At 43.0% G+C, this 11,990-nt stretch overlaps 1 protein-coding gene across 1 annotated transcript; it reads right to left on the reverse strand.

The window, feature by feature from the left end:
* On the reverse strand, window positions 1–8,171 carry cdh26.1 (cadherin 26, tandem duplicate 1). Its single transcript, XM_079274429.1, has 19 exons — window positions 8,127–8,171; window positions 6,274–6,333; window positions 6,079–6,171; window positions 5,824–5,979; window positions 5,589–5,733; window positions 5,322–5,491; window positions 5,075–5,203; window positions 4,799–4,984; window positions 4,456–4,712; window positions 4,171–4,316; window positions 3,835–4,065; window positions 3,521–3,742; window positions 3,181–3,305; window positions 2,992–3,066; window positions 2,299–2,364; window positions 1,994–2,068; window positions 1,395–1,433; window positions 1,141–1,212; window positions 1–695 (listed from the first exon to the last, which is right to left on the reverse strand). The coding sequence occupies exons 1-19, from the start codon at window positions 8,151–8,153 to the stop codon at window positions 477–479; spliced, it is 2,493 nt and encodes an 830-aa protein (XP_079130555.1). The 5' UTR covers window positions 8,154–8,171; the 3' UTR covers window positions 1–476.
* Between the last annotated feature and the right edge of the window lie 3,819 nt (window positions 8,172–11,990).

Raw genomic sequence — 11,990 nt, forward strand, 5'->3', positions numbered from 1 at the left:
TGATTTCTGCTGGTCTTTATTAACAAAGGGGTTCTCTTTCCAGTTTCCACAGATAAACACAGTTTAAAGCATACAAATTTTTAAAAAAAACAGTGCGATGACACAACCTACAGCACTGACGCCCAATCATTCCTAAAGCAGCAAAGTAAAAAAACAAGCGAACACACCCTGTTCCTGTCAAAGCCCAACATTTCAAAATCGCCAAAGCATGACAGTTTGTTCAATGCATTAATCTCCTCTTCAAGCGGGTAAAATACAGCGTCTACCACATAATCCTTGTTTCATGGGTTGACGCTGATATACGAAACAGCTGCCTCTCAATATGTGGGACGTTTAAGTCCGAAATGCCAGAGTACAGAATCCAACCATTGTGGTGCATCTTTTCTCCAAAGATCTCGTCAGATCAGTCCATAGTCACGATCTAAAACGAGAGTCGAAGAGCAACTTTCTTGGTAAAAAAATCTCAGTCCAGCAGCTTAAAGCTGTATGTTTTTTTTTTTAATTGTCCGGTGACAGATGCCTCCCAAGGTCTTGAACGTTGGCCCCAAATCATTCAGGAACATCAAATCATCTCCCAGGTTGCTGAGTGACAGCTTATCCAACGACTCGCATCTGCTGCCCTGTCCCTCGTAGGCATACTCGTAGGGTTGGTCCTCTGGCTGGCCTACATGGTTTCCATCAATCTGTTGCATTCTCTGTGGGATTGAGGAATCATAAAAAGATTTCTGGGTAATTTTGTCAAAAACATACATCAAAAATACATATATTAAGCCATTCAGTCTGGAAGTATACTTTTATAATCATGGGACTTAAAGTGACTACGAGGAACTTTGATTCTGGCAGTCCCTGTGAACATCCCTGTGTCACTTTACTGCAGAATGTTTTCCCTGCACAGTCCTGGTTCTGCCGTGCTGATCGTCATGTTTACTTATGCAAATCATACACAGGCATCAGTGCTAAATTGAGACCAGTTAAAGTTCCTCGCAGTAACTTTCTACTTATTTCATTGCTTAAAGCAGATTTAAACAACCTTATGGTGATTTTTGTTTTCATCCATGTTACAAACTGTATATGAGCATTGCTGAAGTTTAATGCAGATGCAATGTGCCCGTCTTACTACGGTGTCCAAACCTCTCTCACCTTCTCGATGTGGTCTGAAATGTGTTCACTTGACCGCAGGCTTACAGAGCGGTTGTATCTCGAGGAGCCTCCCTGTTCAGAGAGAGAGGTTATAATGTATACCCACAGGTAAACATATAATGTACATGTACTAGCGTCCTACTTCTTAATTGAAACACTGTATAAGCATTAGAAAGTGTTTACAGTGCAGTCAAAGATGTTTATATTTGATCTACTTATTAAAATATACTAATTCAATGAAGACCACAATTTACCTGATGGGTGTTCATCTTGTCTGAAGCCCATGTAGCGTACTGGAATTAAGGAAATAAACAGATTCAGTCTTTACTACCCTCACTTGATCCTCACTTACAGTCAGTGTATTTGTGGATTAAAAAAAACAAAAAACAAACAGATACAGTGTATCACAAGAAATCTGGTGAGGTTGTTTTTCAAAATCTCAGAAACGAAAAAAAGACAAACAAACAAATGGGACCACATAAAAAGCCTCTTGTCGTTGTTCATGGAGCGTTAAAACATTACATTACAGTCATTTAGCAGACGCTTTTATCCAAAGCGACTTACAATTCAGATTCGATCACACCGTAGGCACAGCTACGGGAGCAACTTTGGGTTGAAGTGTCTTGCTCAAGGACACATCAACATGTGACTGGCAGAGCCAAAGCCGGGGATCAAACCGCCGACCCTCTGATTGAAAACCGGCCCTGAGCCACGGTCGCCCCAAAAAAGCAAATCCGGTGTGTGTGGATTTAAGGAGGCTGTGTGCAGGCTTTCTACAAAACACACCTATCAGAGCAACGCGATAAAACATTTGTAAAGGCAACTTTTTAAAATCACAGCTGCAGTCACTCACCATGCTCTGCCCTCCGTGGCTTCTGGCTGTGTCTCTTTGGTGCTGCGTGCCCTGCCGGTTCATGTTCGAGTTCATCTGTAGAGGACATACAGCCAGGTTAGGACAGCAACAGGCCCTGCCTAATACCAACTACAGGTGTGTAAGTCCTATCCGCACCCACCACAGGAAGCTACTTTATTGTTTGGAAATCAGCCTTCAAAGAAGTCCAGCCAGCTGCTGTAAACGTGACTCTAAATCGTGGTAACTCTTTGTCTTGTAGAATTGCAAACACACAAAAGGAGTCGATTTATAGTCCTGGTACTCACCATGCCGAGCGCTGGGCTGTTGTACGAATACATGTCCTGGGTCATGACTGGAGCCATGTTGGTCTCCTAGGTGAGAGATGCAAAAATAATAAAGAAACCTTGCAAGCCGAGGCGAGTAAAAATCTCGTTCTATTTTTGCTTGTTTTTTTAAACGGTATGTAACAAAGCATTGTGTTTGATTCGGCAAATCCAGCCACAAGATCAACGCTTGGAAAATAAAACTTCTGACACAGTTATATGTCTGCTGGTGCACAACCAAACTTTATGTCACATTCAAACTATTATAATGCTTTGCGGCTAACTGCAGTAAATGTGATAATGTGCCTTCACAATAGCTCAGGTAATCCCCTTTTGCAAACTACTCCGGCAATACAAGATGTCTTCTTTGTATCGTAGTTCTGCTTAAAGTCAACCTCTGATCTACTTGTTTCACAACGCTGTGAGAACCCTAATTTATGCCGTCTGTCGTCGCTTCGGTTAGACAAGAAAAAAGTACCGAAGTAACTGGATTATAGCTGTCATTAACTTTTCAGCAACAATGTATGCTGTTTGTTTTTCTCTTGAGTGCTTTAAGACTCTTGCCTTTTGACACACCCTTTTGTAATTTGCTCCCACGCTGACACACCTGAGGCCTGAGAAAAGGTCAACCGTAAAAAGGGGGCGCGAGAGGCCGAGGGGGGAGAGGAGGAGTACCTGCATGTTGCCCATTTTTATGCCATCTGTCACATCAAAGTTGTTTGTAGGAGTCGGGAGCAGAAAGGGCTCACTCTGCAGAGAAGAGAGAGAAAGAACAAATAGATCCCAGAAATGGGTGTGACTGGTTTATTCACATACTGTCACTGTTTTACTCCGTGTAATTTGCTCACACACAACACAACCCACCATGCTTGCGGACCCCCCTCCTTCTTGGTTGTACTTGATGAGGGTCTGGTTGCCCTCATCCTGCACCATGGCTATTTTATTGAAATCCTTCCCTCCACACTGACACTTAAAGATGAGGAGCAGCACTGCAGACACACATTAAAATGTACACGCTGTTAAATAATGTGTACACGCTGTTTTTTGAGCCGACACATCAGTGCCAAGTCGACCTAAATTAACCGCTAAGATAAAGCTGGGGGGGGGGGGGGGGGGTACAGTAAAAGATCAGCTTTTGCTCCTCCCTCATTACCACCATGAGCAAGATGAGTTTGTAAATGTTGGCAATGATTACCATACTCACGCAACAATAAGAGGAGTCCCAAAACGAGAAGTCCAATGCCCGCTGGCCCAAGGCTGGATGAAGGCGGCTTTTTGCCGAGGCAAACATCTCCCCCTCCACAGTCACACACCATCACTTCCACGGTGTGAAGTCCAATCGAGCTCTGCTGGTCCTTTATGACCAGGGGCACTGAGTAGTTATCAAAAGGAAGTGTCCCCAGGCTCACGAGCCCAGCTTCCTCACCTGGTGAAGGGTGTAAAGAGAGTCGCGTAGTGTCGCTTCAATTTTAAGAATTATGTTTGTGTAGTAATGAGGGTTCACAGATATGTACTGACCAAAGGTAGGGTCGAGTTTCCATCGCTGCGTCACAGCTTTGTCATCAGCACCCAGGGAGAAAGTGAAGGGCCCACTAAAAGGATTGACATCTGCGTCCGCGGCAGGCACCATGACCTTGTTGCCCTTGTTTCCGCACAAAATCGCGCCCTCGTTGACCAGGCGCGGTTTGTTGTCATTGATATCCCGTAGGTAGACCAGAACAGTGCTTGTACCTGTTTCTGAAGGCTCACCTGTGTAGCCACAGCAAAGGCAAAAAAACATTTAATTCATCCAAGCATTAAGTTTACCAGTGGAACACATCATCATGGTGAATAACCAGTCGCGCTCCTTTATACCATCATCTATGGCTCCGATGACGATTTTGTAAGCGCCATCGCCGTCGATAAAGGGCGACTCTCTGTCCATCTTCTTAATTGTCGTGAGTTTTCCTGTTTTCTCATCTATTTTCACCCAGCCAGCTGGATCTTTCAACAGCACATGCCTGATCACAGAAGGAAAAGGGGAACAGGAGCAGAACATATTATTTAAAAGCATATCGGCAACTACCTGAAAAATCCAGCATGTGTCGGCCTCTATTCACAATGTGCCAAGGAAGCACAATTCAGTATGTAGACACCAACCTGATACGGGTTACGTTGGAGTCGGCGTCGTAAACCTTCGGAGTCAACAGCACCTTTCCTGGCTCCTCCTCCTCTACCCTGTACACCTTATACAAATTATTCTCGTAGTGAGGTGGGTCATTGATATCAATCACTCTCATTTTGATCTTGACTGTATTTGGAGTTGGAGGTGTGGCTGTGCCACAAACAAACAAGGCCTCCTCATTCTCCACTCTGACCACCAGGTCAGTGTAAGTTCTCTTCTCAAAGTCCTTGATCTGAGAAAGAAACACGCAAGTTTAGGTTGCTGTTTATATTTTGTACTTTTAGCTTGGCCCACAGTCGACAATTGAAGCAGAATTACCTTGATGACACTCAGAATACCCTCATTAGTGATGGGGTCAGTTTCAAGTTTGTAGTTTCCTCCCTCATTCCCTTTGACGAAGAAGTATTTGGCACGCCAACCGGGAGTTTTGGGAGCGTCTTTGTCGTCTACCGCAATTCTCAAAATATCGTCCTTGGTGATTCCTTCCTTCACCTCACCTTTGTACTGGACAAGCAGAACAGTTTCATATTTAACATCAAACATTCTAAAAAGCAACTTCATGAATGCTAATAATTAAAAAATAAAAATCAGTGCCTCCTCCTTCTTGAACGTCGGCAGATGAGTGTTTCTGTCAACAATGTTGAGAGTAACAGTGGCGGTGGAGGTGAGGGCCGGTGTTCCATGATCTCTTGCTTGAACAATAACTTCATACTTCTTTACTTTCTGAAACATATATAAAAGATGATATTTTAGATGAACAAATCAGTATGTGTATGTGTGTGTGTGTTTCCATGTACATACAGCTGCCCATTGATGTAGGTATCATATAAGTAAGTCTCACATCATAGTTAAAACATCCTTTAAAGGAGAGGTGGGCCATGCTGGGAGACACCACGACCAATTCAATCTTGGGCTCTTGCGGGTTCTGTGAAACCACACTGACGGTGAATGTAGAGTTGGGCGTGTTCCTCTTATCTCTGTCCGTGACGTGCAGCGGCACCAGAGCGCTCCCTTCAAGAAGTAAGGAAGCAAAAGAGGGTGGATGTGTTTTAGAAGTGACTACAAGCAGATGATATGCGCACTCTATAGAGTCATTTGTGCTACTCACCTTCTGCAATATTTTCATCCACATCGGCTTGCAAGTCAGGTTCGAACATTGGTGCGTTGTCATTGATGTCATTTACTGCGACAATGAAAGACAGTTCCTTGTCTATACGTTCGTCCATCTCTTTGCTTAAGATATCAAACTGGATCTGTGGGGAAAGGTACACATGTGAAAATTATTTGTAATGGTTAGGAATCTGCATAAAATGTATTCATCATCACAGGGATTGGTAGCTCACATTGTAGAGCTCGTGTTCCTCTCTGTCGACAGGTTTATGGGCATAGACGACTCCGGTGATTTCGTCGATGGAGAACACTCCTAACGGCTCCTCATCCACACCCATCCCACTTATTTTGTACTTTTCCCCCGAAGCATGCGTCTTGTCATTATACATCTGGGGTCAAGACAAACACCATGGAGCTGTTACAGTTTGCTTCATTTCGCCCAGCCAGGATATTGATTGGTTATTTAATTTACTCACTGATGTCCTTACCTTCGAAATTTCCTTCGGGAAAGGCCCAGAATCTCCTTCGTCGATTTCAATTGTAGACAAAACCCATCTTCTTTTGGTACGCACCAAAACCTCCTGTTGAAACCAGCATGTATATCAAACATAACATTGTTACATTTTCTGTTGGAAGGAAAACATTTTGGCAGGAGTTTGGATTTCCAAACAAGAGGAAGTTACCCGCTTTGCACGCCCGATGTGTTGGCCGCGGTGAGACTCTGCCAGGGCTGTTAATGCAACCTACAACAGAAAAAGGGTTAATAAAACATTCTGTCACAGAGCAAACACACTTAGAACAACTTCAAGCTTGCTATTCATCTGAACTGCGCTTCTTTCGACTCTGGGAGGAAACCAGTGCTGCCAACCAATTTCCCACAGTTTGCCTTTGAGCAGGACTGCATCGTGTTCAGTAATTACCAGTAATTACCAGTAATTCACTAATTGAGAGACAATGACAGCAGTTTAGTTCACTTTGTTGAAATTAGTCTTACAGACAGTGACAATGAACCCCTAAGGCAGCTACAAATGGAAAAAACATAAATCAAAAACTTCAATCAACATCAAAGCATGTGAGTCACTGCTCTTATTGTTCTGTTCAGTTCTATGATTATTTATGACTTATGACTTATGAATTAGGAAATGAGGGAAGGAGAGAGATGTAAATGTCCCTGCCTGGATACGAATCTGTAACTTTGTGGATTTTTCTCTGGGCGTTTTAACTCCTAAGCCACAGTGTCACCCCACAGCCACGACATATTTAACTGATCCTTTTACTGACAGTGATGTGAGAATCACGTACACTTTTATATTTTACATTCATTCGATCGCATCCCACGGCCTTCTTAAAGCTGAACTCCATGGCCGACGGTCAAAAATTCTAAAAAGAAGTTAGTAAGTGAGCCTCGATTTTCAGAATTTTCAATCATTATTTCTTTTCTTTTTAGACAGCTGACAGTAGAGATGTGACGGGAACGGAGAGGGGAGAGAAAGATGGGAAATGACGTACAACAAAGGTCTCAGGCCGGACGGCAACCAGCAACTTGCCTTCTTCTGATAAAAGCTACCAACCATCGGACTGACATGAAGTGACAGACAAAGAAAAGCAAGATAAAAGGCATTCCAACAACAGAAAGCTCAGCAGTGAGGCCCAACAAAGCAAACAAACCAAGGTAAGAGGTAAAACAGTCCGATAAAACGATAAAACCAATCGATACGATAAAAATAAATGATGATTTAGTGAAATCATTTTGTAAAATCAATAATATAATAAAGCACTAAAGCCACAACATCACATAAAAGCCAATCTGTTTTAAGAAGTGATTCAAAAGAGTGAAAGCTGTTTTGTTTTCATTATTTAAACTTGTTGAACGAAATCGAAGATGTTGGCAGAGATCCAGAGGTATAATCCTCACGCATGTGGCGTTCCCCTCTTGACTCCAATGTCGATCTATGAGTCAGCGTATTACTAGACTAGGTGTGTGTTTGCAAAAACCTTTGTGAAGGAATTTTGGGACAGTTAAAACCAATTTCACTGGAACGTAAGGTATGACATCTACCTAATGCCCACGGTTAGTTCATTCAGGCAGAGACCGAAGCCATGTCCCAGTGAACTAAGCTACAATACAAGTACTTCGGGATGTTTCTGAGGAAATTAAAGAAGTTCTCCAGTTTACAGGACTAAACTGGTAAAGCCGGTTTCAGCAGAACCGCAAAAAAGATGAGAGAGTTGGAAGTGTGTGAGCCAAAACACCACAGGGTTTGAGGCCGTGGATGGGCTCATATTATCACGTACACATGCACTGCATTTACACAACACAACTCATCGGTTTGCTTGCAGACTTCTTAACCTGAATAGCTACATGTGCCTTTATTCTCACGCTTACAAGTAATCATAAGCAGCTACAACTCTCAACAGCTTATGATTAAAACAAATAAGTTAACATTTACTTTGTTTTTCGCATTCATTGTCAATCAAATATTTGCTCGTATGGCGCCTGACTATGATTGTCGATTATTAAGAATGTCATGCCTACCAACAGAAGCAGGGGAATGGTCCTCATCTCGTCCACTCTGCTTGATCTCCTGTGTGGGAGTGATCCAGGAGAGTGAAAGTCAGCTTGAGTAAGGGTGCAGACAAGACAGCCCACAATGCCTGCAGGCAACATTTGCTGACTTTGCAGTTAACGAAAGGCTGTTTGTCCCGGAGTGCAATTCTGTGCGGTGTGATCTGCCAAATGCTTTACGTTTTACATTTAAATATTAGTAAGGCAAGACCAGTAGGAGCTGTATACCTGTGTACTTGCTTCTGTATCTAAATATATATTTTATGAAAGATAATGAAAGACTTATTGGGCTTTCCGGCTGTGCTGAGCAAACCGGGCACAATATTAAAATGTAGGCTGGGCTACAAGGGATGCAAGAACGTTTAACCGTTACAAAATTGTGCATATATATTATTTTACCCCCCTAAAGTTTGAAATGTGCTTAATGCAGGACAGTAAATGTTGGAAACTTTTCTCCAGGCTCTGTGGGAGTGCTCCAATGCCAGAGCCCACATACACCCGCGGCCTTTCAGTTAAGTGCTGACTGTATTTTTTGTTGTTGATTTTTGCATCTATGTATAATGTTCATATGTTTGAATGAATACAAATTTAAATGACTCGGACGACAAACTCAAACCTGCTCTGCTAGTCAGTTGCTTCGCAATGTGGGTAATAAAATAATATTCCTGATCGACTCAACAGCTTTTGTTTAACGGATTTAGCCTCAGGTAAACTTAAGCCTTCTTTTGCACGCATACAGTGTATGCGTGTATACTGTAACAGTTCACTGCATGAGTAAAGAAAACCAGTTTGTATGTGCCATTAGTTTCGGGTAAATGTAGCTCAAGCGCAAGTTCAGTCAGGAAGACACTCACTAGTAATCTCTGTCTCTCCTCTCCTTGTAATTACTCTATCAGCTGATTGGGGGCGTGCACTGTTAAGCAACCAACCAGATTCGGCACACAGTTTCCTTAAGCCAATCAGATCGTTGCTGTCAAACTTTAAATAGTGTTCTCCTCCCTGCTGCTGTCAGTTGTCATTTCAGCGTTAAGCAGATGTGTCCCGCCTCCACCCCAGTCGCCTCCAGTCAGCAGCACAGTCGTGCTCCTGATTCATCATCAGATTGCAGCAACTCCTTTCATCATCACCACCACCAGTGTCTGGACTCCAGGGGGGGTTAGGCCTGTTGGACCTCAGTATCTCCACCCTCGGTGATAGTACTTCAGGATGGAGTCCAATCGCCAAAGACTTTGCACTTTTCATATTTGACGCTTGTATAATAAATCATTGTTAAATTATAAAACAAGTCTCTCCTGATTGAAATGACATTTGTGAATATAGTCACCAAATACACACCGTCTTTCTTAATGATCAGCCAAAGCGGATTCTGCTGCCAAAATACAGTAGGCTACAAATTTAGATTTAGGATTATTTGACTTAAGTCTTTTCTGGGAATGTAGTTGAGAATGAGTTCTTTGAGGTATACCCAGTACTTACGTTTGTGGAGTATATATGCATTTTTAAGGATTGAAGGCACACCATGCAGGGTTGTTTTATCATTCAGAATGTTTGGGTGACCTCAGTGATGGAGGGAGGGAGTTTCTGGGTCCATGCTCATGGATGAAAAAGAAATGAGAGGTGGCAAAGTTGTAGATCTGGAAAGGAGGAATTAACTACTGTTGACTCTGGGATTACGAGCTCATTGGACTCATTGTTTACTGGCAATATTTTATAAGCTGGTACTGACACCCCAGGAAATATAAGCTTAACAACCTTAAGATATTGTTTTTTTGAATTGTTAAGGCACACAGATTCGTTACTGAAATTAGAGAGAGACGTGTTTCGTAAAAATTAACCAACGGTTATATTTAAAGAATCAAATTTGCAGGGACGGGAGCTGCGGTGGAGGAAAGAATATTAATGGAAAAATGAAAATGACAAGAACCAACAAGGGATTTTAAATAATTCTTCCTCACACGTTAAGGTAAAAAGGCCTCCGACTAAAAACGCTAAAACTACATCACAATCTACTGTTCTACAATGTCCTATCCAACATAAGTCGATTTAAGTCGAGGCCACTAGTGGGGAGGCAGACTACACAGGAGTGCCCAGGGGTGCTACCGGTAACTCACCTCAGGTGCAACACAGCAATCCTCACAACAGAAATGGTGCAGTCCACACTCTTATCCCAGTGTTTACACATGCATAAGGTGTAGGGACCTCGCCACAGGTGCCTCCCAACAATGGCACTCTACTTAACCTAAAGAAACAAAAATGATTAAGACAACTAAACAAACAAACCCAGTTAAACAACATAAATTAATCAAAACAGAGGAAAAACAGGCAAAACAGAGGCGAAACAGGGGGAATAGGTCAAAACAGGGGCAAAACAGAGGCAAAACAGGAGCAAAACAGAGGCAAAACAGGGGGAATAGGTCAAAACAGGGGCAAAACAGAGGCAAAACAGGAGCAAAACAGAGGCAAAACAGGGGCAAAACAGTGGCAAAACAGGCACAAAACAGAGGCAAAACAGGGGCAAAACAGGGGCAAAACAGAGGCAAACCAGGGGCAAAACAGAGGCAAACCAGGGGCAAAACAGAGGCAAAACAGGGACAAAACAGAGGCAAAACAGGGGCAAAACAGGGGCAAAACAGAGGCAAAACAGGGGCAATACAGGGGAAATACAAGGGCAAAACATAGGCAAAACAGGGGGAACACAGGGCAAAATGGGGGCAAAACAGAGGCAAAACAGTGGCAAAACAGGGGCAAAACAGGGGCAAACAGAGGCAAAACAGGGGCAACACAGGGGCAAAACAGTGGCAAAACAAAGGCAAAACAGGGTCACTCAGCCAATAGCCCAGCATCACCCCCTCATCGTTAGCCTATCAGCTTTACTGCCGTCACTTTTTAAATGGGCTGTATCCCTTTCATGCGACCCTCCTTCTCCCCAGCACCATCCGTCTTCACAGATTCATCACTCCATCAGCATCTCCAGCCAACTCCTGCATAACCTTCAGCCACCACCACCAGTGTCTGGACTCCTCTGGGATATTTACCACTACGAGCCACCACAGGGACAGGGGACAAAAAGGAATGAGGTAATGCCAACAGGTGCCTTTTATAAGCTGGCACTGATGGCTGCGTTCACAACCCGACGCCTCATTCTCTGGGGAGCATTCCCCACCACACATACACTAAATATAAGAAGTGGCCTTGTGACATCATCCGTTGGTTTGTGGACTGCTATTTTGAAGCCTCAAATTTTGTCTTCTGGCCATCGACATCTTGGATTGGATCCAGCAAACGGCAGTGACCATGTTTGGACAACGGAGGAATAAAAACGCAGAGACGGAGTATCATTATAAGGCTCTAATACACCCCTATAAGGTGTACCTTATAGGTCTACCTTAGATCTGCCATACTCTAAATGTTTACAATGTTTACCGAGGTACTAAATCAAGTGAGAAGTAGAGTAATTTTCTCATAGACTTCTATACAACCAGACTTTTAACCAGAGGAGTCGCCCCAGGTTTAAGGCACTTCCCCATTGGTCTGTAAAATTCCCTCCCAATCTCCAGTATGAACATGAGGAATGATTACAGCAACAAAAGATGTTGAGTTTAAGTACACGGACATCTCAAGCGTTGTTTGAATTGTCTCCGACATGTTCATCATTCCATTGTGTTTGTTACAATCTATTCATGAGGTTGAGAAACAGCGGCACAGAATACTTAAAGTCTTTAAACGCTTTTTATTTAGTTCATAAGTGTTCACTTCAAGTGGGGAAGAGATATTCTACACATCATTTAACACTGTAAAAAGGTTGTTTTGAAGGATGCTGTAGGCTCGACCGGG

Source organism: Melanostigma gelatinosum, assembly GCF_949748355.1.
Source record: "Melanostigma gelatinosum genome assembly, chromosome: 8".
Taxonomy (NCBI): domain Eukaryota; kingdom Metazoa; phylum Chordata; class Actinopteri; order Perciformes; family Zoarcidae; genus Melanostigma; species Melanostigma gelatinosum.